This window comes from Pelmatolapia mariae, linkage group LG14 (assembly GCF_036321145.2).
Source record: "Pelmatolapia mariae isolate MD_Pm_ZW linkage group LG14, Pm_UMD_F_2, whole genome shotgun sequence".
Classification (NCBI taxonomy): Eukaryota; Metazoa; Chordata; class Actinopteri; order Cichliformes; family Cichlidae; genus Pelmatolapia; species Pelmatolapia mariae.
Genome location: NC_086239.1, coordinates 12,639,315 through 12,665,445, shown reverse-complemented (window position 1 = coordinate 12,665,445; position 26,131 = coordinate 12,639,315). Strand labels below are relative to the sequence as shown.

Here is a 26,131-nt window from a genome sequence, read left to right as displayed (position 1 = left end):
GTCGCTACATAATGAGTCATCATGAAGGACTGTGGACCGTTTATCCCTGCTGAGCTACCTGTAAAATGTTTTTGGTGGGACATGCCAATGTGTGCAGTCGTTATCTACTCTGACCTCAACAAGGGAGTGAGAGTTGGGTGATTAATGCGTGTTTCACTGCGTAGGATGGACTGTGTGAGGAATGACAAATACCTCACGTTTCACGAGCTTGGACAGAAACCGATAGATCCACAAAACTCCTAAAACATTAATATATCATGGCTGTATCTAGAAGACAATGAGACTCCTAAAATCAAAGTGATCTACGCCCCAGAGTTCATTAGAAGTTCATTCAGACTTTGGTATTACGCTGTGAACCAGTTAAAGAACCAGTATTAAAAAGAAGTCCTCATGTATTGATTAATTTTTTATATATTTATACGGGGAGTAAATAAAAAGCACAATAAAACATACCAAAGTGAAAGATCACTTTAGGTTTATTATAGCTGAATGCAGCTGCCACCATGCCTGAACTGCCACTAATCAAGTGCTACGTTTCCACTGACTTTTCACATCTCTGACCTTTACTCTGATCCATCTTAGACTGTACACCTGTTGCCAAATTACAGATGGCTCACAGGCTGTCACCACTTCACTCCTAAATATTTCATCAGGTCCTGCTGTCCTCCTTGCACTCTTCTTTGGCCCATACATCACACGCTCTGTGGGATCATCGCTGCCGCCTGCTTACCTGTACAAGCCTCTCCTGAGTGAACCTGGTTACCAGTGGTTACTTTTCTCAGGTTATTCCGAAATTATTGTGCACAGAGTTTTTAAAAATCAGGTAAAGCTGCACTTTACAGTTGGATAAATACAATCACCAGTCGTTTTATTAGGTACACCTTACACGTGCTGGGTTGGACCCTCTTTTCCCTTCAGAGCCCTCATTCTGGTCCATTTAGACACGATAGCATCACACAGTTGCTGTAAATTTGTCGGCTACACATCCATGACGAGAATCTCCCGTTCCACCACATCCCAAAGGTGGTGTCCTCCCAGAGAACTGCTGCTTACCTCCCATCTTCTTTTTCAGACCACTCTCTGCAAAGATGGTTCCCAGTAGATCAGCAGTTTCTCGAGTACTCAGACCAGCCTGATACCAACACTAGCGCTGCATTCAAAGTCACTTAAATCATCCATCTTCCCAATTCTCACTTTCAACTTCAGTCTTGACCACGTTTACATGCCTAAAAGCACGAAATTACTGCCATGTGATTGGCTGACTAATTATCTGGGTTGACAAGGTGAATAGGTGTACCTAATAAAGTGTTAGTATAGTTGACTATGTTGAGAACATCTGAATCCAAACAGACGGCTTCACCTTTTCATGGAACGCTTTGAGTCCAAGTCGCTCATCCTTCTGTGAATAATGAAACCATTTATCCTGTTATGACGGCTTTGGCTTCGACATCCAGGGTTTGCAGATCATTTGTCTTCCACACAAAGATTCAGATGTTCCGAGAAAATGAACCAACACCACAGTATAAAACAATGATTTGATATTTTATTAAAAAGTAAAGAAGACATAACTTGCTTGTCAAAGCTAGCCCATTTTTTGTTTTTTAAAAATCACAAAGTTTACAGACGGACGGCAGTGATGTCAGCCTCATCAGCTCAGTACAAATCAAACAGGGAGAACTACAGTCTTCATCCATAGCCTTTATTGGAAATTCTTTACAAGTGAATCCTCAGAACTTGCCCAAACCCAGCTTTTAGAGACTATAAATATATATAAAAAAGGAGGTGTAAAAGGATTTTGCAGTTGCTCCAAGTACAAAGAAAGCATTTACAGTCAGATCTCATTTTGAGAAGGGCAGTTTGCTCGTTTGTTGAAATGTCAATTTTTACAAACATTGTTGACAGCTGTTAATCGTGTCGGGAAGCTGAATTTAAACAAAAACAATACGGGGCAAAAACAATCAGTGGCCGAAAGAAAACAGGAAAGTTTCGATGGTAACAGCACTAGAAATAACACGGGCGAACGGCACAGCACAGTACAGACAAAAGAGGGCGACCCAGCCACTGCCACATCAGTATACAGGTAATATATACACACATTTGATGGCAGGCAACCGAATAACTACACATGGTCTTCTGCACACTAAGAGCTAAAATATCCCAGCACTATGAAGCTCCCCTGCAGTGACAGGCAGGTGGTACAAGAGTACAGCTAGCAGCACTGCCGCTGAAGTACTTGGAAAATGCTGGCACAAGAGTGATAAAAGTGCAGGTATAGAGCGCCACCTGGTGACCACACCAGGAAATGTGCTGGAAAACCTTTGATTTACCTTTAAAGAGCTGCTTTACCCCAAGTCTGAGCTACTAATCTAATTGAGCTGAACCACAGCGCTCACTGTGTCACAAAACGTAAAAAGGGAAGATTTCTCCTGTTGACTATGCGATTAGTAAAATAACTCGTGGCACGTTCTGAAGAGAGCCCCGTTTTAAAACCTTGCAAGTTCCTGGGTACTATTTATTATTTACAAATAACCAAATAAAAAGTGCAAAAATTATCAAAGGTTAAAAAAAATGCCCATTTGTCTTAACAAACATCACATCTGCTGCTTTTAAACACTGTTTACAAATGTTTATGCACATAATTTCAAATATAGTATGGTCCTGCAGCTGCTGGCATATTAAGTGTACTTTACACAGAAGGAGTGCAAACTGACGGATCATTTGAGGTACCTTTAAAGTGGCAGGGCACTACAGAGGAGGAAAAAGGTCGAACAGCTCTACAAGCTGACAAAGAAGGGGAGACTCAGAGTCCATCCCTGATAACATCTTGGCACCAAAAGCTGGGATGAAGCTTTTTTTTGTTTGTTTTAAACCGGTGAAGTGATTGGACTACAAAGCCCCTTTCAGACACAAGCTCCTTTCCTTCTAATGGCTTCACATCACACATTTCGCTTTTTCTTTCTTGTGATTGATAAATCAGCCAGCAAACGTGTGGCTTCACCGCGAGATCTCAAGGCTTCTTAATAAGGATTTCGCAAACCAGTGGGCGACATCACAGTAGCTACATCCAACTTCTAAACAGTCTGTGGTTACTAAAAATGTCCCGGGGCTCTGTGAAGCCTGAAAATTGACTCAGTGCTGTCACTAACAAGATTGAGGAAGCTGAGAATCTTGTGTCTGAAAAGGAATTTTGATTTGCAGTCTCAGCCCAGCTTTGGATGAAAGATTTAAACCTGGGCTAGGAGGGAAAATATATATATGTATATTTATGTATATGCTAAATCTAGTAAAATCCTATGGTGTTTATCTATGAACATGGAATTAACCAAAGATTGTAAGCAAGATGCTTCACAGAAAGAGTAATTTACAAGTGACGGCTATCAGCAAACTCCTAGATTGTTTCAGACACACCAACACGATCTGTTACAGTCAGCGACTCGTCACAGATGCTGGGGTGGGGGGGGGGACAGAGAGCTAGCTGGACTCATTCCTGAAGCACACCAGTAAAGCCATGTCTCAACTAAGTGTGAAGACAAGTCCCTCTGATTACACTGTACTCACGTTTGGAGAGGACACAAAGCAGTTCACAACATTTAAGTCAAATTACACTTGTGTGTGAGGTTGTCGACTTTAAATCGAAGAGTCTTAAGAGCTATGAGGACCTCTCGATTATCTCAAATGTCTCATTTTTCTAGGTGGGAAAAAAACAAAACAAAAACATCACCAATATTAAACATGTTACAAATATAAATCAGTTTTCTTCTCTTGTTTTTCCAAAATATGAGCATAGACTTATTAACACAAAAAAAAGTCCTTCTGAGGATTAGGTCCCGCTGGCTGTGTGAGGAGGAGATGAGGCGCTCGTGGTCATCGTTCTGAGGAGCGGGACAGAAATTTTTAAAGCAAAGAGAGATGACAGAAAACAAACAGCACCCTGGATTTCACGAGCGTTTCTGTCTCTTGGAATGTCGCTGCTGGTTTGACCGGTCCTCGTCGCTGCTCGCTGCCTCGTTGTCGCCCCGGCCCCTGCGCTTACGAGTTCTTCGTGTTTCCCGCTCGCCGTCGCTATCCTGCTCCCTGTAATCCTTCCTGCCCGAGGTGGCAGAGGTTCTCTTACTTCTCCTCCTGCCATCGTCATTATCATAATCATCATCATCATCCTCCTCCTCCTCATCTCCTCCCTCTTCTTCATCCACCTCATCTTCTTCCTCCTCCTCACTTTCGCTGTCGTCATCCTTCTGTCTTCGATCATTTCTGGTTGTTTTCCTCGCATGAGATTTTCCATTTGTCATCTTCTTCTTGGGCTCTTCTTCCTCTTCCTCATCTTCTTCCTCCTCCTCCTCCTCCTCTGATGTTGCAGGAGCTTGGCTGACACGCTTGCGGGAACGCCGCCGGATGTAGCTGAGACCAGGCAGCAGCTTCTGGAGCAGCTCGGTGAACGTCTGCTCTGTCTTGACCATACAGGAGAGCACAGTGCTACCCTGCTGGTTGTACTCCTCGGCATTGGAGAAGACCAGCTTTACATCTTCCAGGAAATCCTGGGCGTGGCGGTACGAGCCCTGGCTGAACTTGCCCAGCATTGTCTGGAAATCCATGGGCTGAGAGATGATATCCAGGTAGTCCTCTGCCTCGTCAGAGGAAACAGGCTCCCTGAAAGCGGATTTAAAGCATGTGATGAGTGTTAGACTGGAGATTTGGGACCATAATGTGTGTCATGTTTTATAAAAGTCGAGAAACATACGCAAGTCATATTAAAAAAAAAAGAGTTTAAATCCTGTAAGACATTTATTGGAGGCAGAGACACAAATCCCTTTGGGGTTGCGTCATGAGGGAGATCCAGCATCAAACATGCAGACCTACCCATTGTGGTGATCCCTTCTGAAAAATGGAGTCACATGAGTCAAAGTGGTGAATGTGACCACCAGACCACCAGTTACCTTGTCTCTTCAACATGTCTGACCAGCTCCCTGAAGACCATCCATCATATGTTTAGTGCAGCAGTTATTATTACGATCATAAACTCTCAGAGGAGCAGTTCAGCCCCGCACCTTTCTCTCTCACAAATCTCTACTGCTGCTAGGATTAGCAGCTAATAACCAGCCATACAACCCACACCATTGCTCTGTATAAAATGACTTGCAGAGGTCAGCGCTCGGTCTAGAAGGAAATAGTGCCCGAGAGGCTCTGGGCTTTGCAGTTTTCACACTCTGTTTCTGCTGAGGGAAAACCATTTACAAAATGAGACTCAGTCTGATAAGCTTGTAATATTTCTGTGTGCCACAGAAATATTACAAGCTTACATTTAAAAGGTTTTTGAATGCACAATTAGTTCCCATAGACAAATGCTTTCCGCACTGATGGAAGCATAAATACATACTTTATGTGGACAAAAGTACTGGTCCACCTACACATTGCACCTAGGTGCACTGCTCAGCCATGGAAACCATGCTACGAAGCTCCCAGCACACAACGCTTGTGCTGATGTTAATGCCAGAGGAGGTTTGAACTGTGCAGTTACTGACTCAGTGGTCTGCAACTGAGTTTCTCCTAAACACTCAAGATGACACCAGTAACAGCTGCAAGTACAAGGAGTCAAGAAACTTCACAAACCACCTTGATGCAGTGGTGACATCCTATCATAATATCACACTTACACACTTTAGAACAACCCATTCTTAAATGTCTGTAGAGGCAAACTGCATCAGGCTAGGTGCCTGATTTTACACATCTATGACCATCAGGCTGAAAACAGGTAAATTCAAAGAGTAAGAGGTGTGGCCCAACACTTCTGTCCTTATAGTGTCTGTAGTTTAGCTAATAGTTGAAAAGGTTGTTTAGGAGTCAAAGTGGCTCCTGTTTGACATGCACTTGTGTCACATTTCTTCTTCCCTCACCTGAAAGGCCAGCTGTAGCGAAATTTCATCAGCTTCTTGAGGATTTCCTCACACCTCTCCAGCTCCAGCACCTGTCTGCTCACTCCTGTCTGGGAGCTCTGTCGCACCTGCAGAGACGGCACACACAAAAGCTATAATTTTAGGACATAAACGATACAAAGCTGGTCTGTTCTAAGCTCTCTGTAAACTTCTTACCAGTTCGTCGATGTCTGCAGGACTGTTGGGGCCTGTTCTCTGCTTGCCGCTCTGATTACTAGAAGAGGCCGACTTCTTTGATTTACTTTTTGAGCTTTTCTGCCGTGATGAAGACTGCTTATTTTTCTTTCTTGGTCTCACTGTGGAGGAGGAAAGACGTAGAGAAGAAGCAGAAGTAGAAATTAACATGTATAACACTGGACTCTCATGAAATCAATCCACATCCAACTGTTCAATTCTTGGCATTTTAAGAGGTGGCTCGAAACATTCCCAGGCCACCATGATTTGAACGTTCGCCTGTCTGAGCCTCACGCTTCAATTGAGAAAGATAACTGGCTCTTAGGTGCACCGACACCTCTCTGTTGAAACTTCTAAATCATTATCCTTGACACGCAGGCCTGAACTGACAGAAGGGATCATCCTGCCACATACTCTGAGTGAAGCCACAGTGACAAAGCTTCAAAGCCAGGTCCAGACCTGAGCTGTGCTACATCACACACAGACAATGAGACACAAAGAGGACAATGGCTGAAATTCCCCATCAGCATTCCTCTCATTCTCAACCTTCAGCACCAAGGATCCTCCATTTCCAAAACAAACTCAGGTCTTAAAGCCTTTAATAGTCTATAAAAGGATCATTTTAATGTATTCACAACAATGATTAAAAAAAAAGGTATGGAAAAAATGCTAATGGTAACTCAAACTGGAAACGTATTCCTCACCACCTCCTTAACTGTAGGAGTGAACTTAAACTTGGTCAAAGAGTTACAATTTTTTTTAAAACCTAATTTTCTCTGTAAAATACTCACAGCTGTGTCCCATGGCTTTGTAGTCGTTCTCTTCTTCGTCCTCTTCCTCTTCCTCAGAGTCCTCCTCTTCAGACTCCTCCTCATCGTCTTCTTCATCAGAGTCTTGCTTATAGTTCCTGCAATGGAGAGCTTGCCTTTAAAGACAGCTGATGAAGTATAGGGCAGACACATCTGGGCTTCAGTTACACTGGTTGATCCGCTGCTCTGTTTGTGGGGCACCCTGAAGAGGGTCTCCCCTTTCACTATATCCAGCTACCACACCATCAGTGGGGTGTGCGATTACTGATCACATGATAGAAAACTAACAAAATAAACAATGTGTTTGTTAGACTATGTCCTAACCAGCTCTTTCTCAGCGACTGTACAGACAGGTTAGCATTTGGGACTGGGGCACAGGAGAGATGCTTTCTGTAGTCACTAACTGTCTGAATGTATATTTAAGGTGCATGTCAGCTGGAACCAGGAATTCCTTTAGCCTTTATTTATATTTTGGTTATTTATCTTTTTCCTCCATACAAGTGGTAGGGTCTGTGCAAGATGGGCTGGGAAGGCATAATTACTGTGAGTAGAGAGCAAGACGCAGCTTGCTATTAGACGGCACTTTCAGTTATATTTTAGTCTCCTTTTGTTTGAATTCCTTAGGGATCAGCTTATTCAAAGAGTGGAGGACAGTTACCTTACACGGGAGCCACGTCTGGCCACAGTTGGCTGGCAGGCTGGGCACAGCCACTCTCCATCGGGGACCCGGTAGAGAGCCGGTCGCAGGCAGAACAAGTGGAAGGCCTTGTTGCACTCATCACAGAGTATAAGTTTCTCATCATCACCTGGAAGAGATCAGAATCAACCATAAGGCCTTTTCTTTTTAATTTTAAAGCTTTAAGTTTTATTCTGGGTCTTTTAAGCAGCCCCACATATTTCCACCCCGACTCTTTTGCTTTTCCTGACCTTCAGTTTAAACAGCTCAGCAAATCTCTTACATGTTTTCTACTGTCATCTTATCACTACAGGTTCACCTGTCGGCCTGCGGAGTGGTTGGCTCCGTATGTAGATCTGCCTGACACTACTACTCTGATGTGCTTTGACCCTGCAGTTGCTGCCCTGCCTGGATCTACACACCTCCAACCTCAGCACAGATGGGTTCTCCCAGAGCCCTAGACAGGAGGGCAGAACATCATTTGGCAAGTGCAAAACTGCTTCACTCAAACAGGACCTAACCTTTATGAAGTTTACATGCAAATTAACACCATAATAATCTGGCAAATTCAGAGTGAAACTAGATAATAGTGCAGTTTTTGTTGTCCTCTTTGAAATTTGAACTGTACGCAATTAATAATGCTCCCATCAGCTGCAAATAACTGGTGATGAGCATTCTCCCACACACAGCAGGGCAACCGTGGAAAACATTTCTAACCTTTCCTGCGACAGACTTTGCAGCGAGCGTTCTCAGCAGACATGTCCCACTTTATGCAAGCGTCCAACATTCCCAGCAGCACGTGCATGCGGGAAAATGTCTGGGCCTCTCGGATAGCGGTCTTCCACTTCTCCACTGCTGTTGCTACCTGTGAGGAGAAGTAAACATTGAAAATAAAATAATTGGGGGGGGGGGGGGGGGTTTCAACATTTTTTACTTTATTATTTGTTTTAAATATCAAAAATTAGAATTTCAGTTTCGAATGAATAAAACTTTTGACCCTGATTTTGCTCCATACTGCTTTAGCATCAGAGTGCTAACAGTTCATCTCTTTCCTCTTACCCTGGCCTCTTCTGCCAACCGCTTCTCCTCATCCACCTCTTCAGCCTTGCTGCTTTCCTCTCCTGCTTGCTTCTTCTTCTTCTTCTGCTTAGGGGCCATGAAACCCTGCAGGAACTTTTTGATTACACAGGCCTGAATGGTGATGATGCACTCGCCGAAGTCTTTCAGGCTCTCCATGTCTTTCAACTGTGACAAGAGGATGAAGCAGACGGAGAATTTCAATTCAAAACACAGACACACGGCATGCCCAGTAAAGTCACAAAACTTCCCTGATGGGTGCTTCATGAGGAAAGAGTATCTCTCTAGACCAGTTAAACATCCAAGTACAAATGTTTCATGAAGATCATACTCCCTAAAAATTTACAAAGCATACAGAAAGTAATATTTCTTGTTAAATCAGCTCCCCCATATTACAAGTAATCCATTTAGAAAAAAGGTTAAGGACAGCCTGATATGTTTTAAGAAAAATAAGCACAATTTCAACAATATCAGGTTCCCAACCTGCAGTGAGTCCCAAAATCTTCACATGCAGAGTTTCGGTAACTAAACTAAAAACAGTATTTTACATCTTTATGATTGAAATAATTTGTGTTTTTAGCAGGACATTTACACTTCTGTGCTGTAGGCCCACGCTGGCATCACCAAACCAGGGTTGGCAGTGAATTTTATTGAAAAATTTGAGTAATTAAAAATGACCAAGCATTTTTTACACCCTGGAAAGCCAATCAGTGGGCTGTTCTGACCCCACATTTGTTTACATCCCTGGTGTTTGTTTACACCCCTGGTGTAAGTATTAAAAGCCACATTTGCCACACTACATGCTGTGCCATTTTAGTGGAATTTAAACACAGATTTTCACTAAAGACTGGGAAGAGTCTCATTTTCAAACTGTCTGACTATTCACCTTATCCTCAATGTCCACATTATCGTCCAGGTACCCGAGGCCGCCTTTCTGCAGGCGTGAGGCTACTTCCTGGATGTCGCTACGCAGATATTTGAGTAGCTCCGCATAGCCGTCACAGGTCCTGAGGCCAAGCCTGGCTTTCCGGGTCAAATGGATGGAGTGGAGTATTTCCTGATACCTGACACAGTGAGAGGGTATTTGACATTATCACCGCTGCCACCACAAAAATCATAGATATGAACTACAGACAAAAAAATAAATCAAAAAATAAAGAACTGAACTCTGCAGACTGGATAGTTTTATGTGGGTTAAAACAATCTCTTATAATACTGCATTCACCTGCTTTGTATATTTGACTTTAGTTCACTCTCTCTGACCCCCTGAGGATGAAGACTCTCCACCAGTTCCTCCAGCTCAGCTGAGCTGTCACATATGAACCTGAAATCAGAAGTGAAAATGAGAAGATCAATTAAACAAAAAGGATAATATGCATCAAATGAAAGTGAAAAAGGAAAATAAAGACGGACATAGACACCTACCAAAGGTTCTGTCCCTGTTTGGGAACAGTAGTTTCTATACAAACATCTGGTGCTGCTCCCTGCTGGGCTCCTTCACTAACAGCACCGTCTACACTGCCATCATCTTTTTCAGTTCCTGCAACATAAATAATAATTTAGTGTCTCGAGATAAAGCCATGTGTGGAAATTTGTTTCTCAAAAACACACATTAACTACCAATTATGTGCAAACAAGCCTGCACACAGAGCAAACAAAACCAGACAGAAACAACAGGAAGGAAAAAAAATTCTATATCAGTTAATAAGAATATTTGCATTACTAGATCTAAAGAAAAACAAAAACATTTTTCAAGAGAATGTATTTTTGCTTACCTTGTGAATCAGGAGCAGGGGCTACCTCACCATCCTCCTCCTCTTCTACCTCAGGCTCAGCTGGTTTTTCCTCTGGTGGAGGGGTGAAGCTGTAGTCTATGCTTTCGTGCACCCAGCCTTTCTCGATGTACAGACCAGGAACCACATCAGAGAAAAGCCAGAATCTGCACAAAACCATCACGTATGGTTAGAATTTACCAAAGTGCCTCTGGTAAGTACGTTGTTAGTCTTTTAATTTTTAAAGACTAAGAAACAGCTAAAATGTCCGGAAATTTTGTGATACCCATTAATTTATGACACTTACAATACATTCCTGACTAGGGATGTTCCTGGGGACCAAATTCTTATTCCGTAACCTAATCCACTATTCTAACACTGAGAAGCAATCAGATAAAGTTACATTTGAGACCAGTTTAATGAACAATGTCAGAAGCTCCCTAAAAAGGCATTTGAAACCAATAACTATTAGTACTTTAAATGACAACTTAACCTCTGAAAAATTAATCAATTGCGACTGAATAGTGTGGCACATTGTGAATCACTCATAGTGCACAGCACATTCTTTTACAAATCTAACAACCCGCGCTATGAAAATTTAAATATAAAAATCATAAAACAATCAGTCATCCATCAATTTCTTCCAGACTTCTGTCCCCAGCCACCTCCCTCAGCTTAACCGGGCATAAACCGAGAATACCAAGGCGTTCCCAGGACAAACAAGAGATGCAATCTCTACAGCATGTCCTCAGTCTACCAGGGTCTTTGTCCTGGCAGGACACGCCCAGAACACCACACCAAGGAAGCAACCACCTCTGCTGGCTCAGTTCAATGTGGCAGAGTTATAGTTCTACTCTGAGTCGCTCCCAAATGGCTCCTCACTCTATCACTAAGGCAGAGCCCATCTGGCCTTCAAAGAAGTCTCATTTCCATCGTTTGTATCCGCAATCTCATTCTTTCACCTTCAAAATAACAATAATATGCTTTAAAAAAAAAAAAAAAAAAGAAAAAGAAAAAAGATCAGGCTTAGATTATCTGATTTGTCTTCAATGATGTCAAGCTTGCAGCGCCCTCTGGGGCAAACAGCTGCATGACATTTAGGACACAGCACTTTACCTGCATCGGGTATCAATTAAACCATTTCAGTTAAATTAATGACTGGTACATCTGGTGCAGACGATGTGAGCAGACATGATGTTTTGGCTCGCTGAGTTAATTCCTCGTGTTAAGTACCAACCTGTTGTGATTTCTGTCGGTACCTAGAGGAGTCCTGCGCATCACTTGTCTCGCTTTGGTTATTCCATCCTGAAAAGCCCTCTCTGCAGCCGCCCTCTGTTTACGCATCCGCTCCTCTTCAGCCTCCTTCTCCATGCGTTCTACAGAGGAATAATAGTAACAAAAAAATAAATAAAGCATACTATGTAATGAATCAAAGTTAGAATTAGTATCAATCTTGCTTAAAAACTGTACCTTTGTTCTGTCTGTCCATCTCCTCCTTCTCCTTCTTAGCCTGCATGGCCATTAGTCGCCGGCTCTTCACTGAGCTGATCATGTCCTCTGGTTCTGGCTCAACCTTTACTTCCTTCTTGACCTCCTTTTTAGAAGACCCTTCTTTTTTCTTCTCACCTTTAATGGCATGGAAAAAAACAAAAATATGTAAATACAAACTGTATATGTATTTATAATGTCTGCTTTTAGACCCCCAGACACATGTGTTGTGCGAGACTTCAAATACACACTAGACTTGAAAGGCATCTACTTTCTCTGACAATTCTTAGGGTAAAATGTAGATGAACAGTTTAGAAACTGTGTAAAGTACACATTTGATTCACAGCAATATATCAAGACTAGTAAAACTGATGATCCCTCCTACCTTTGTTCTCCATCTCCTTCCTCCTCTTCTTCTCGGCTCTCTTGCGGTCATTGGCCTCTTTCAGCATTGCCAAACGCTCCTTCCACAACTCGGCTGACCGCTGCTGCATTGCATCAACATGGTCTTCCACAGAGTAAGTCATCAGGATCCGGTGGCACAGCGCCACTAACAGGTTGACCTTCTCCTCGGGGCTCAGCTCAAACACCTCGGTTGTCTCGAGTTTATCCAGGAACTCGCTGGTCACCACATCGTCATATCCACCCATAGCCCCAGAGTCTTCTGAGCCCTGGCCGCTCTCCTCACCGTGAGCGTCACACGGTCGCAGGCACAACCGTGCCAGCTCGGACGCTGAGTGCATAGTCAGAGGAATCTCGGATAAGGGCATGTCCAGCTCACTGTAGCCCTCAGCCAGCTCATCCTGCAGTAATGTTTGGAGCAGCACCACCAGCACACGGTTTAGATAAAGGAAGCCAGACCGTTCCCCAGCCAGCGCTTCCATCAGAGCCGCTGCTGTGATAGGATACTGGTCATTTGGCATCAGCAGCCCTGAGTAACAGTGAAGGAAGTCCACAGCCATGGCCACATTCCCAAACAATGTGTTGGGCAACCCCTCAGGCATGTCCACAAGCTTAAATGCAGGCAGAGGCTTGCCACCTTCGATTTCCTGATCTTCATATCGGCGCGACTGTTCACGGCGGACCAGCATCTCCTTCTCTCGTCTCTCCTTGGCCTTTTCTCTTAACTTCTCTTTGAGTTCCTCACGCCTCTTCTTCATCTCTTCCTTCCTTTCCTCTTCACTCATGGCTGCCCATCGCTTCTTCTGCTCCAGAAGCTCCCAGCGTTTCTGCACTAGCTCCTTGAGTTCCTCTGGCAGGCGACTACGATCATCTGGGGACAAGGTCTTGGCAGCTTTGGAGATAAGGGATGAAAGGGAGTTCTTCTTATCCTCTTTACCCTTGTTCTCCTTGTAGTAACGAAGGAGGTGGAGAGCCATAGGGTGTAGTGGCTTCCCAAGTTTCGGTGTACCAATGCCAGAACTACGAGCTCTCTTCTTTGGGCTTCCTGTAGCACCGCTCTTAGCCAGATGCAGTAGAGTCATCTGCTTCATCTTTGGCCCCTTAGCACCAGCTTTACCGTCCTTTTTGGATGCTTTGAGAACATTGAGCTTCTTCTCACCACTCTTTCCAGATTTCCTTCCTTCTTTTTTGTCCCCTGACTTTTTGCCAGATTTCGGAGTGGAGGGGGTGGAGCCTTTACCTTCTCCTTTCTTAGGGGTTCCTGAGTTCTTTACCTTGAGTGGAGAACCATTCATTTTTATTTTCTGAAATACAACCAAGGAACCATTAAACATAACAGTGACGTTTGAGGGATACCTCATAAATTAAATCACATTTCACCATGTACACACAAGCTGACTAACCTGCATGTGGCCCCAGATGGTGGGACTAAGGGGCATGCCTAAAGCATCTTTCTTCTTTTTCTTCTTCTTTTCTTCCTTCTCATTGCCCGAATCCTCTCCTGGAGTGTCAGCAGTCTTGAGCTTCTTGTTAGGCTTACCCTCTGGAGATGACAAGCTCTTGCGCTTCGTGGAGGGATTCTCTGCCAAGAACTTGAGATGTACACAGGAAGGTGAGTCAAGAACATGCAACACTTAAAAACTGATTTAAATAATGAGCAGCAAAATGAAATAAGTAAACTTACCTTGTGTGGATCGAGAAGAAAGTCGCTGAATTTGCTGGGCAGGTTAAATTTTTTCACCAGTTCATCTTCAACCACCCAGGGAGCACTTTCTCCCATGCCCAGCCTTAGAGCATAGTGTCTGATGAAGTAGCGCATGATCTCCTTGGTTGGAGGACGCTCTGTTCTATAAAGACTGTCCGCTGGGACGTCACAAATCACCTATGACACATGAAATTTAGAGTCCAGTTTTTCTTAAAATCACCAAGTCTATTGTCCACAAGTATATTAACCTTACGTATAACCTTTTATAGTTTAAAACTAGAACACATTCAATTATTTCTGATGTTGGGAAAAACTCCACACACCATTTCTTGAGTGATGATGTAATAAAACAAAACAAACCTTGTCCTCATTGATGAGCTTTACATCATACTTATGAGGAAGGAATTTAGGCATTGCCCATTTCTTCCTCTCTTCTTTCATGGCAGTGGGTAGTTTCCTCGGAGAACGTCGTGCTCTGTCACCTAAAAGGAAGCCAAACATCATATATTGAACAAATACTGTATAAATAAACAATTTTAACCTGCTTATTCAAGCAGCATTTACAACATGTTCTTAATTTTATCCACAATGCAAGATTTCGCCTCTTAAAACTGATTGGCACTCACTCAGACTCTCCCTCCTGTTCTCCTCTCGGGGAGGAGGCTCCTTCCTCTGGTTTTCCTGGCTTGCGTTCTCCTTGTCGCTGGATGGAGAGTCACAAGCGCCTTCAAGTTTCTTTTCCCCGGACTCACCCTCTGTGTTTTCCAAGGGGTGGATCTTTACCACCGTCACTCGCAAGCTTTTCTCCTTCCCCACCTGAAGCCAAGATGTAAGATTTGACATTATATGAGAAACTTTACACACACACTATAACTTTTAATGCAGTAAATTATCAGGTTACAAAAAATACTGACAATATCATAAGATTTCTAAACTTGTCTGTAATGTCAATCTAATAAGAGTAAACTGTCAAACTGACCAGGAAGTCGCACTCTTCACCCACAGCATATTTGGTGAGGATTTCCACCCAAGCCATCTCAACCAGTTTGTCTAAAGACACTGTGTTGTGGTGAACCATCTCAAGGACTGGTTTCTCAAACCACTTTGGATACTCCTCTTGAAGCCTGCACACACACACACACACACACACACACACACACACACACAATGTGATCAATGGTTAGTTTATAAAAAGGTAACAAACGTGAGACTGTCTTGCAGCTCCATCACTCGCTGTTCACAGGGGTTGTGAACAGAGAGTTAATCATCACATGATTTGTTTTACTTTGCTTAGATTTCTGCAGTGCATAAGTCATCCTGTGATAGACACTGTGACCCTGAACTGTAATAAGCAGAAGAAAATAGATGGATCGTTTGCCGAGGGTTGCCAGTAGGGGGAGTAGTTTCTCTTGGCTGACATAATTAGAGCATAAATACTGTACAGCTCATGATCCCGACTTACTTCAGCTCTGGGCAGCTGAGCACTGCTCTTCCCAGTCTCTACTGTGACATCTCTTTGGGCCATATTTATTTTTTGTTCTCTCTCTTGCTAAAAGGACATAGTGATCCCATATGTCAATACATATTTCAAGTCAAGTGGACTGAAAGAGATGAGTTGAACCATTTTATTATTTTCCATAGGTTTTTCCATTTGCAGATCAGGATAAAGGAACTCAGGCCCTTGCAGATTCAAGGATGACTGAGTCACTCGCCCTCTAAATAGACTGAGAGGAGGAGCACAAGATTTATCCAATCATAGCAAAGCAGTAAGCCTTGTGACCTTCACTGGGGTTGTATGGTTCTCTTCTTTGTTGATACCATGAACTTCTGTTAAGTGACTACTCAGTATTTCTTGCACAGTCCTTCCACATAAGTAGGTGTGTTTTTACAATCAGAGGTTTATGCAAACCAGGTTTTACTGCACATCTGAATACAAAGGGCAGGACTTAAAGAATTGAATCTATGCATTTTTACTCACTCAACAGCCTTTATTAAACGTGCATACTCTGTTTGGTCTGAAATTAGCATAGTAGACCAACAGAGCTTTCACAAGTTAACATAGAATAATGAATGTGCACGTGCAACACTGTGGATGTAATACTAACAGTTCGGTGACTTCTTGTTCCTCCTCCCATGCCTCTTTGTGAGTGAGCTGGCTGCTTCCAGTGCTCTTGCATGTCCAAATGCGTTCATTATATCTCTGTAGGCGGGCCTCGTACTCTCTGTGTACATTCGGTCAAGGAAGTTACATCATCCAAATGTTTTCCTATTTAGGGTTTTGTTTACGCACAACAAGCAAGACGCAAGTCAATAAAATTCCATCATGACATTTAACATCACTGAGCATAATGAGAGGTCAAGGGACACCCAGCACAAACACATTTCAAAACAAATCATCTGTGAATAGTCCTGTCCTAAGGACAAGGAGAGGGTTAGGGACGGGAATGAATAATGATTTCAAAGAAAGTCAGAAAGATCAGTTGACCGCTGTGTAATGGAGTATACTACATTTCCATGGGTACTCTAACAACATACCAAGTCAAATTCCCATAGATGGGACTGTTTGACAGCGTAGTGGTTCACAAAGCTTTATTGAGACAATAAAAATGGATAATAGAGTTTAGACACCCGCATAAAGTCAAATATCATAATCGATTATCCATATCAGCATATTATGGATACTTAACACTAGCTACGTGTGCCACAGCAGGTTTCATAACCTTGCTGACAGTCGTGGACCTTTAAGAGCTTAAAGCGTTCGTGTGAACGTTTTAACAACGTGGTAAAGTTGTCCAATTGTGACAACAGAAGAAACCAAGCTAACAACAAAATGCTGTCATAAGTCACTGAACACCTTTCAGTCAGCCCAAAATACAAAAGTAAGTTAAAGCGAAACGGACTCTGAGAGGCTTCTGTGCTAGCATTACCAGCTAACACATTACCAGCCGGGGAGCGGCGTCAGTCTGGGCTATTGTGACATAATGGGATACCTAACGTTAGCAACTTGCTAGCTCACCCTGTTAGCATTGCCAGCAGAACCGTAAAACATGAAAGTGAAAGACTCCTTTTCGCCCTTCTCTACAATGACGTGCTATTTACAGTCATATATTTAGCTCGGTTAGGTAAAAAGCTAACTAATAGGTAAAATTATTTAATTACCAGAAACAGCGGGGTGTTAGCTAGCCAGCCTGTCAACCCAGAGTAAACTGTGTACATGCGGGGAAAGACTTAACGGGGGAGAAATGTCAGGTAACGTCAAATTCCTTGCTTTAGCCAGCTTTATAGAGCTCTACTCGTGACTATGGGCACATCAGTTCAGCTAACCAAGACAAAGCCCGCTATCCAGCCTATCGACTGGCTCGATAAGTCGAGACTGATAACCAGCATCATGTTAAAGGATACTCTTTGTTCCTGAAGGCCTCCTTGGTGTGCTCGATGATGTAGACCTCCTCTCCCGGGCCTGGTGGCTCGGCTAGCGGCTTAGCCAGCGGGTACGGTTTCCGGCCCAAAAGCGGTGCCATTTCAAATCCAGAGATGGCACGAGTGCCGAAAGTAAAAACAGATATTCTAGCAACAAACTAGCACAATAGTACACAATGGTATGTCCTTTGCATGTATCCCAGTATTAAAAATGTCAGAGCCGACAGATAGCACGTCTCACGTTACCGCCGGCAGGCCCGGCTCTCAGCGTGTAGCAGCTAGCTTTCTAGCTAGCAGGCTGGGTTATCTCGTTGCAAAACAATAACAGTGCGCCGCTTCTCGCCGCCGGACTCATCGCACCATTCTTCGCTCTTCTGGAAGTGGTGTCAGGCTGTTTTTTACGCTGCACTTTAGGTAGAAAACACGCTGGCAAACGTGTCCCCGGACTCAGTTGTTAAAGTTCAGCACCTTCGGGTGAACGTGAAAGGATGCGAACCGCACCAAAATGAAACTCGCGGCAACCGTCAGTCAACAGCAGGTCTGGCGGCTGTACAGTCCCGAGCAAGTGTTCGCTAATTAGGCCTGCTCTTTTTTAAACTGTACTCGCTCCATGCTCCGAAGCTCCTTGGCGTCAGGTAACAGCGTGAGCAAGCGTTGCGAGAAAGTAACCTGAATCAGCTAAGAGGAGGTTAATTCCCTGTCGAAATGGCGGGAGTTTTCAGTCCACCGGCACTGTGCCTCATACCCTCAGAACTCTGTTTCCCCGGTAGCAAGCAGCGTCGCGCGCATGTCCCGCCCCCTCTTCGCTTTCACTGGCTGTCTCGCTGAAGCGCCATCGTCAAATTTGCCTGCAGGTTTCTCATTGGTTGAATTGTCCTGTCTATCGTCAGTCTTTTCCGATAAACCACGCCCTCATTTAATATACATGAGGCAAGAGGGTCAGCTGATGACAATAAAAATTATATAAACCGTTCAAATCAGCACTCTTAAATCATATTTCAATAGACTGAACATGGGTTTTGTCGATATCTAACGAGGAGCTGTCTTCTTCAGTTATCGAATTAATTTTTAAAACCATTGTCTGGACTCCATTTTGAATATGCTGATTAAACAATAGGTTACCCACTACTGGGCTTCCTCATGGTGAATAAATCCTAACTTTGCAGGATCTTCTTCGTCTTCAGCTGCTTCCTTTAGGGGTCGCCACAGTTAATCATCTCCCGCCATCTCACCCGATCTCTAGCATACTGCTCTGTGAAGCCAGCCCCTCTGCATGCCCTCCTTAATTACGCAAAACTTACTCTGTCCTCTTCCTCTTTTCCTCCTGCCTGGCTGCTCCATGTTAAACATACATTATTCAGTTTATTTACTATGTCTTCTCTGCATTTCCAAACAGTCTCAGTTTTGACTTTCTAACTTTGATTTCAAAATGCTTAGCCTGTCCGTTCACCCCCAGTAACAATCTGAGCATCTTCTGCGCTGCCACCTTTTTTTAAAATCTATTTTGTTAGAGCCACCATCTCCAAACCATACTTCAATGAGTTAAAATGAACAGTCGCATTTATTATGATTTACAAAATGTGTTCAGTTATAAACATGGGCAAATAATATTATAGAGCAATATATATATATATATAAAAAAATCATATTCTTGCATGTGATAAGCCAAAAGAAGCTTCTTTTTTTAAAGGAGGGCACTGTATTTAATACACAATGGCACATCTAAAAACAGCAATTTGCATAAAGCTTCACAAATAACACCTTTTCAAAATCACCAATAAACCTTCAGAATAAAGCAACAGCATATGGAAACATGCATAATTTCAGCTGCGGCTGCCAGGAAAATCAGACATTACAGCAACTGCATGAAAATACACAAAGCCTGCGAAATACAGTTCAAAATGCTCCCCCCCGTCCTTTTCAAGATGAAAAACGAAACACAGCATGACTTCAAATATCAATTAAAGTAGGGGGAAAAGAGAAGATTTTGCAGTTAATACACATTTTCATAAGAGCTGAATTTAAAATAAGCAATATTTGCGTAAATTATATGAAGAGATCCAGAATAATTGTCAAAGCTTTGCTAATCTCACAACAACTGAGGACATGTTTTGTGTGCATTTTGACAAAACGATCATAAATAAGCTATCTCAGAACAGCGTTCTCTCCTGTGCAAATCTTCTTTAAGGGAGGCGCTCCTGATTCATCCAGTTCCTCCTGTTCAATGAAAAGAAACACATTTAATTAGACTGCAATAAATTTAGGAATGATTTAACGAAGGAACATGCTTTTTGGTCTTCTTTGAGCTCATTTTTTAACGCAGTGAACCTGGGTGTCTGGGGTGCTCCGTCTGACAGTTCCTGATGATAGAAGGTCCTCCTTGATCAGAGTGGGTGGCTCATCTGTGCCCTCCTGTCCTGAGTGAACTGGCTCTGCATCATGAAGGAGGCAGCGAGATTATATACTGATTATCGAAGCTGTCACAACAAATGTGATGCAGTGCGTATTATCTACATACCATCCACGCTCTCCTGGCCGAGCATTGGAGGCTGGGAGTCTTCAGCTCGCAGGCTGGAGGCATGAGGAGGGCTGACCTGCTGCGAGCTGGAGGTGCTGCTGCTGTTATCCATTTTAGGCTGGTAAACGTCCGACAGAAAGCTCTGGTTGCTGTTTTCATCTGGCGCAGAGAGGAAGGGAAAGGCACGGAACATGAGGTTACAGCTCTTACAGCATTTTTGAAATATATATTACTGTGCATTAGTCTCGAGCAACCTCTCATTTCTTTATGAAATGAGCAATAGGTCCAGTGAATTACTGTGACATATGCAAACATACATGAAACTGCAACTCAATATTTGGTATGACCACCTTTAGAACAGTACTGTTACTAATTTCTTTTAGATTGTTGTTTTAATTTAGACAGCATTAAGTACAAAACAAGTCAGCAAACCTTTTAAAAATTATTTTTAAAAGCCTTCAAACATACCAGTAAAATCCAGTAGAGAGTTGGTGTTTTCCAGGACCACATCTTTCAAGCCTCTAACTTCTCCACCGGTGGATTTGGTGCGATATATCTGACAATGGAAGTGCAATTTGTCAGTTTCAAGAAATGTGAGCAAAAAAAGGTTATTAAAAAATAAGCTACACATGACAAAAGGCCCACACCTGCTTTGTTTCCGTCACTGGCACCCACTTGAATATACGTAAAGACGTGTCACCAACTGTCACCCATTTCTTCTCCCTGGGGATGTGATTAGTTTGATTACATTGAGACAGGAGCTCAGCAAACATCTACCGCTTTCACCTGGTTCACAGCCTCAGTCTCTAACATGACATACAGCATACACGCTCACGTTTTCTCTCTCCAACAGCACACAATGGACAGCTGCACAAATATCACAATGTGCCCACTAACAGGCATCGCTCACAGTGCAGGAGAGGGTTAAAACCCCCGGGGAAACGTCCGCGGGTGTTTATGAATTACACTGTAATTAGACTAACGGGACAGCGAGCCGGAATTAGCCGCGCGCCGCATGTCAGGCTGAAGCCATATTGACAGCTCTCGGCGGAAAAACTCAGCTAGCCCCGCCCCCTCTGTCAAACTGGGGCACGGGTTGGTCGGCGTCTCCGTCAATCATCTAACTTTTCCGACTGAAGTTTGTTGTGCGACGCAGCAGATATCGGGCTTCGGTCTACTAATACCTTTCCCTCCATATTGTCCCCCCGCGGATCGCTTACGTACCATTTGCGCACTTTCTCGATGGCCGCTAGCACCTTTTTGATGTCGTCTTTAGCCCGACTTCGCGTCTCAGCGCGGCCCGATCGTCCCGACATCTTGATGCTGTTATGATTCATCTACAGATGCATCTGAAAACTTCAAGACCAAGCCCCAGTCCTCCGTTACACTGGTAATCTCGCGAGATTCCTTCGTCACATTTTTTTCTCCCTTTTTTGTCAGCTTCATTCTGACACCTTATGTTCACTCTATATATATATAATGTACTGTAAAGACAGGCTGGGCACGTTTGATTTTATTCGTCTTTTTTGTCCATTATCCATCCCTTCTGACTATAGTGGAGGTTTCTATTTAATGTACAGTTTATTCAAATGCTGTACTTAATGACAGCTTTGAAGGCTGTAAAGTGAGACGTGGGGATTTTGTTTTCACATTAAAAAAGGCATTCTCCTAAAAAAATAAATAAATAAATAAACCCAACATGTTGTGGGGTTGTCCCCCTGTGCGGAGCCCCTGTCACCTTTAAAGTGAGTTGTTAGCAGCTCTACTCAAAACTACACTACTGTGGAAAAGTCTTGAACCACCCCTTATTTCTTTATATTTTGCTTCCAAGCAGCCAGACTTTCTTGTCAGTTTTTACCAGTGGTCTTTAGGAATAGCTCTCCAAGCTTTCTGAAGATCTTTCAAGCTCGTTGGGAATCAGCTATTAGGTCCAAAGTGTGTACTTAAAAAAATGGAGGAAACTGGAGAAGTGGAAGCCACCACCTAGGATCTAATGTTCGCTGGAGCCTCATCAGACATGGTCTCAGTGGAAGGGTGGTTGCTATGAGGGGAAACAGGGAGAAGTATCAAAACCATTGTCTGATTTTGATCCACCATACGTAGCACCTGGAAAACATCTGATTGGCAAAGGCTACATTTTTCAGCATGACAATGAGCCTGTATAGGAAATCACCGCGGAATGCTATGAGTCATGGATTGGCCTCCCCAGAGCCCGGATCTCAACGTTACTGAAGCAGTGTGGGATCATTGTTAGAGAGGATGGAACAAAAGTCAGCCAACATCCAAATAAGAGCTTTGAATGTCCTTCAAGAAGCCTGGAGAACTATTCCGGAAAACCACTTAGAGAAATTATAAGAAAGCTTGTCTAAGAGAGTTTAAAGTTCACATATTGACTTTCAAGCTCATTAGATTTGTACAAGCTGTGTTAACAATACAAATCAAAAACAAAGCAAATAAAATCCTCTCAGAACATCTTGGAGGGGATCCACTGCAGTAAATAATTACGTTTATAGTGCATAAAGCTCTTTTCTTTGCTTTTGTATTGATTTTTGTGAACTGGATTAGCGTCTTTGTATGTACTTGTTCCCACATGTAATCAACAGAGGGCAGCTTTGAGTCAGGCATTAGCAAACCTGCTCCTCCCGGCCCTCAGGGGGCACAGAGCAAAGGTTGTCAGTGTGTTGATTTATTGCTGAGATAGGAAGGAATCACTGACAGGAAATTATCCTCAATTTGCTTTGCTTGTCATCTGCAGATAGTAAAGGAGCAGAAGCAGGCCCAGCTTCTCTTTAAGCAACTTGTTTTCACTCTACCAAGAATGAAACTAGAAACATTGTGACAACATTGTCAAGTAATGTGAATATTTTATTTATTTATGCAAGTCTGTTAACATTATCATCTTTTTAGTAAGAATGAACATAAATAGATTAAATCCTTTTTTTCAGTTAACATCAGATCAGTGACTGAGAGAGTTACAATAAACTGGATGCTGCCTAGAAAAAATAATCTCAGCGATGAAAAATCTGTATCTTAGTCTCAGACTAAACATTTCCGTGGCGTACGTTTCCAGAATCATCACATTGAATATTTTCTTTTAGTGTTTCTATATCTGTTTGACAGGATATGATAAGACAGCTGAATGTGGGGAAGGCCACAGAAAAAGAAAAATGTCAACATATTAACTGATGGCGTAGGCGGGGACTGCTAGAGCTTCAGCCAGTGGCTGACAACACAGGGAGGAGTCCCAAGGCCGTTACTAGAGAAAATATCCAAATAACAGCCCAGCATGCAGCTGAAAGTTGTCATGGTACCTACAATGGCAGCAACTTCCTGCCACGACTTTGTCATTAAAGGCTTTTCATTTTTCAGAGATTGTGAGGTTTGCACATCAGCGTTGATGACAAACACTGTGAGTCAGGTGAATTTTGTGCTTTTATTTGCACACATTACCACAAATGGACGTCCATCAGTTTACTCAAAGTTGTTGTCATTCAGAGGGGGCACGTAGTCCTGGCTTAAAATGCAAAATATAATATTTAACTTTGGTTCATATTTATTTATTTAATTTAAAAGCAAAAACATGACAAGTAACTGGCTGAAGAAATATCTGCTTTTAAAAGTAAAACTAAAATATTTTGATCTTTGGCCATTTCATTGGGTACACATGTTCAGCTGCTTATTAACTTTTACCTAATCAGCCAATCGCATGGCAGCATCTCAGCACACTTATGCATGTAGACTTGATCAAGATGGTCTGCTGATGTTCAAACTGACCATCAGAGGGAAGAAGAACGCTGATTTAAGTGACTTTGAATGTGATGTTGTTGTTGGTCTGAGAATTTAACGAGATGTTGATCTATTGGGATTTTCTTACACGACCATCTCTAGAGTTCACAGAGAATGGTATGAAAAAGAGAAACTACCTTCAGAGCTCAGAGGAGGATGGCAACACTGTTTCCAGCTGATAGGAAGGCAAAAGTAACAACACTTGTTTACAACCAAGGTACCATGCAGAAGAGCGTGTCTGAATGCACAACATTCAGGTACAGAAAAAGACCACACTTGATGTCACAAAAAAGAGGAAACTGTGACTCAAACTCACCAGAGAGAAATGTTGCCTCGTGTGATGAGTTGTTGGATCATAGTTTAGCATAAACAGCATGAAAGCATTTATCCATCCGGCCTTGTATTAACTGCTCAGACTGCTGGTGGTGTAATGATGTGGGGGATATTATCTTGGCACATTTCTGACCCCTTAGTCCCAACTGAGCACAACTTCACAAAGCTTAAATCATCTCAAACTGGTTTCTTGAATGAATTCGCTGTATTCAAATTGCCTCCACAGTCACCACATCTCAATCTAATAGAACACCTTTGGGATGTGGTGCACAAGGACATTCTCGTCACTGATCTGCGGTGTGATGCTGTCATGTTAGTATGGAGGAAAATCTCTAAGGAATGTTTCATGCACCTTGTTGAATCTTTGCAAACAAGAAATAAAGGCAGCTCCGATGGCAAAAGAGGGTCCAATTCGGTGCTAGCAAGGTGTACCTAATAAAGTGGCCAGTGAGTGTATATTCACAATATAAGCTGTAAGTTAAAATATAAGTAACAGCTGAGTCTATCTCCGCTCTCCACATGTGAGATTTACGTCCTCGCTAACTGTCGGAATTTGGGAACTTTAGTTTGAAAAAGTGAAAGCGGAAGTGAGCCCTTCGCGGTGAGCTTGTGCGCGAGCTTTACGTTGGTGCCGCTCAGGCTGCTCCTGTCATTGACTGGGGTGGTGTTGGTGGTGGACGCAGAGGCCAAATGCTTCTGTGAACGGGGGCGACGAGTCCAGCAGCGCAGTATGGACGGCTGCCCGCCATAGTTAGCGCAGTTCGGAGTCTACTTCACTGTAGCCTAGAGAACGGTTATAAGCTAAAAGCCTCTCTTTCTGTTTTTCCCCCCCGCTGCTGTTTGTTCTTCTTCTGCCTCAGACGACAATGGATCGAGTAAAAAGCTCCATGCAGCAAGTCCCCAACGCTATCCCCAAAGTGATCCGACGGACCGGAGGAGCCAACAGCCTGGAGCTGGAGAGGGAAAACTTTGAAAGAGTGCAGGTACGGAGCACAGGAGGTCACAGTCATATAATAACGTTATTCTGCCGGGAGCGTGGGATGGAGGTCCCGGGCTGAGAGCCTCTGTTTTATGTCGCTGGTGGGAGGTTTTTAAAAAGTCATGTCAGCTTAAACTATGCACAGCACTGTGTCACTATTTCTCTCCGTCTGACGCGAGAGAAGGAAATGACACGGGAGCCAGATTTTTCCTTCATCATTTTAAACGAGTCACCGTGTGACAGCTGAGTCGATCAGGCCTACCCCGTGTTTGCTTTGCTTTTTTTTTTTTTTTTTTTTTTTGATCCACATTGTTGTCACCTTCCCACACGTCTGTCTGAGATCAGCAGACACAAAACGAGCCCACTGTACAACAAAAGAGCTGTGGAGATGTGGGTCAGTGGCCTTTTGAATTCAGATAACTCTGCTGCATAAAAAAGCACACAGGAGGGGGGCTCAGTGGAGCTGTATCATGTATGTAAACTGCATTTAAGGCAGGACCAGGGATGAGGATGAAAATGGGTGAAATTGTAAAACCAAGGTAACTGACTGTCTTCCTTCCTTGTGTTTAGTTTTCATGGCTGCTGATGAATAATGAATGTTGTGTATCTTTACTCAGCTATGCCTGACTGCAGGGATTGCTCTTCCTATATATACATATATGCTGTGGAGCCTGCTGCTTCCTGCTTGGTGGTCTCCCCTCCCCTTGCCCCGGACCAGGCGCAGAGGAGGGAAAGCGGTGGGGGAAAGTAGGTCAGATGAATCAAGGCAGCGTGGTAGTGCTGCAACATGCTTTTCCCAATCCACTCCTGCTGCTAAAATCGGACAGTACAGTCCACACAGCCTAAATGTGCACAGTAGGTATTTGGCCTCGCTGCCTCTAGATGGTCTCATCCAGTCTGGCCCCCTCTCTGCCAGCCCGTCGCAGCAGCAGTATGGATTAAAGTTGGGGAAAGACGCATGCGTAGCTTTGTGCATCTCAAGCCAATCCTGGTCACTGGGTCACTGTCAGGCTCCTGAGATCACACCCTGCGGAAGGTGCCAGCATGGCAACGTAATGCAGG

At 43.3% G+C, this 26,131-nt stretch overlaps 3 protein-coding genes across 6 annotated transcripts in view; 1 reads left to right on the top strand and 2 right to left on the bottom strand.

Moving 5' to 3' along the window:
- Positions 1-1,523: 1,523 nt before the first annotated feature.
- Positions 1,524-18,209, bottom strand: baz1b (bromodomain adjacent to zinc finger domain, 1B). 3 transcript variants are annotated; one of them, XM_063492676.1, is made up of 22 exons: positions 17,436-18,209; positions 16,139-16,255; positions 15,013-15,157; positions 14,660-14,849; positions 14,394-14,515; positions 14,013-14,210; positions 13,732-13,920; positions 12,312-13,632; positions 11,909-12,064; positions 11,676-11,814; positions 10,442-10,605; positions 10,092-10,206; positions 9,892-9,990; positions 9,553-9,730; positions 8,649-8,834; positions 8,307-8,454; positions 7,909-8,046; positions 7,572-7,719; positions 6,896-7,011; positions 6,087-6,226; positions 5,892-5,998; positions 1,524-4,647 (listed from the first exon to the last, which is right to left on the bottom strand). In XM_063492676.1, the coding sequence occupies exons 1-22, from the start codon at positions 17,552-17,554 to the stop codon at positions 3,939-3,941; spliced, it is 4,944 nt and encodes a 1,647-aa protein (XP_063348746.1). In that variant the 5' UTR covers positions 17,555-18,209; the 3' UTR covers positions 1,524-3,938. The 3 variants fall into 3 exon arrangements, with proteins under 3 accessions (XP_063348746.1, XP_063348747.1, XP_063348748.1); XM_063492677.1 differs by having other exon boundaries at positions 12,312-13,602; XM_063492678.1 differs by lacking the exon at positions 7,909-8,046 and having other exon boundaries at positions 17,436-18,208.
- An 804-nt stretch (positions 18,210-19,013) lies between these two features.
- On the bottom strand, positions 19,014-21,308 carry bcl7bb (BAF chromatin remodeling complex subunit BCL7B b). Of its 2 annotated transcripts, none has more exons than XM_063492699.1 (6): positions 20,807-20,975; positions 20,619-20,694; positions 20,440-20,527; positions 19,972-20,130; positions 19,782-19,885; positions 19,014-19,670 (listed from the first exon to the last, which is right to left on the bottom strand). In XM_063492699.1, exons 1-6 carry the CDS (start codon positions 20,872-20,874, stop codon positions 19,599-19,601), a joined length of 567 nt encoding a protein of 188 aa, XP_063348769.1. In that variant the 5' UTR covers positions 20,875-20,975; the 3' UTR covers positions 19,014-19,598. The 2 variants fall into 2 exon arrangements, with proteins under 2 accessions (XP_063348769.1, XP_063348768.1); XM_063492698.1 differs by lacking the exon at positions 20,807-20,975 and adding an exon at positions 21,196-21,308 and having other exon boundaries at positions 19,015-19,670.
- The window catches only part of hip1 (huntingtin interacting protein 1), a 56,799-nt gene continuing 51,916 nt past the window's right edge, over positions 21,249-26,131 (top strand). Inside the window, exons 1-2 of the mRNA XM_063492696.1 lie at positions 21,249-21,361; positions 24,951-25,073. Coding sequence (XP_063348766.1) covers positions 24,957-25,073 — 117 coding nt within the window. The 5' untranslated portion in view covers positions 21,249-21,361; positions 24,951-24,956. The remainder of the gene's footprint in view (positions 21,362-24,950; positions 25,074-26,131) is intronic.

Bases quoted from the DNA above. Each gene is read 5' to 3' on its own strand.
- baz1b (XM_063492676.1), bottom strand. From the start codon at position 17,554: ATGGCACCGCTTTTGGGCCGGAAACCGTACCCGCTGGCTAAGCCGCTA. The intron at 8,835-9,552 runs GTGAATAGTCAG...CTCTTGTCACAG, and splicing joins ATGTGGACATTGAGGATAAG to TTGAAAGACATGGAGAGCCT. The intron at 7,012-7,571 runs GTAACTGTCCTC...TCTCCATTGCAG, and splicing joins AGACGTGGCTCCCGTGTAAG to GAACTATAAGCAAGACTCTG.
- bcl7bb (XM_063492698.1), bottom strand. From the start codon at position 21,308: ATGAATCATAACAGCATCAAGATGTCGGGACGATCGGGCCGCGCTGAG. The intron at 20,131-20,439 runs GTATGTTTGAAG...TCTCTGCGCCAG, and splicing joins CTCTCTACTGGATTTTACTG to ATGAAAACAGCAACCAGAGC. The intron at 19,671-19,781 runs GTTCACTGCGTT...TTCATTGAACAG, and splicing joins GGAGCACCCCAGACACCCAG to GAGGAACTGGATGAATCAGG.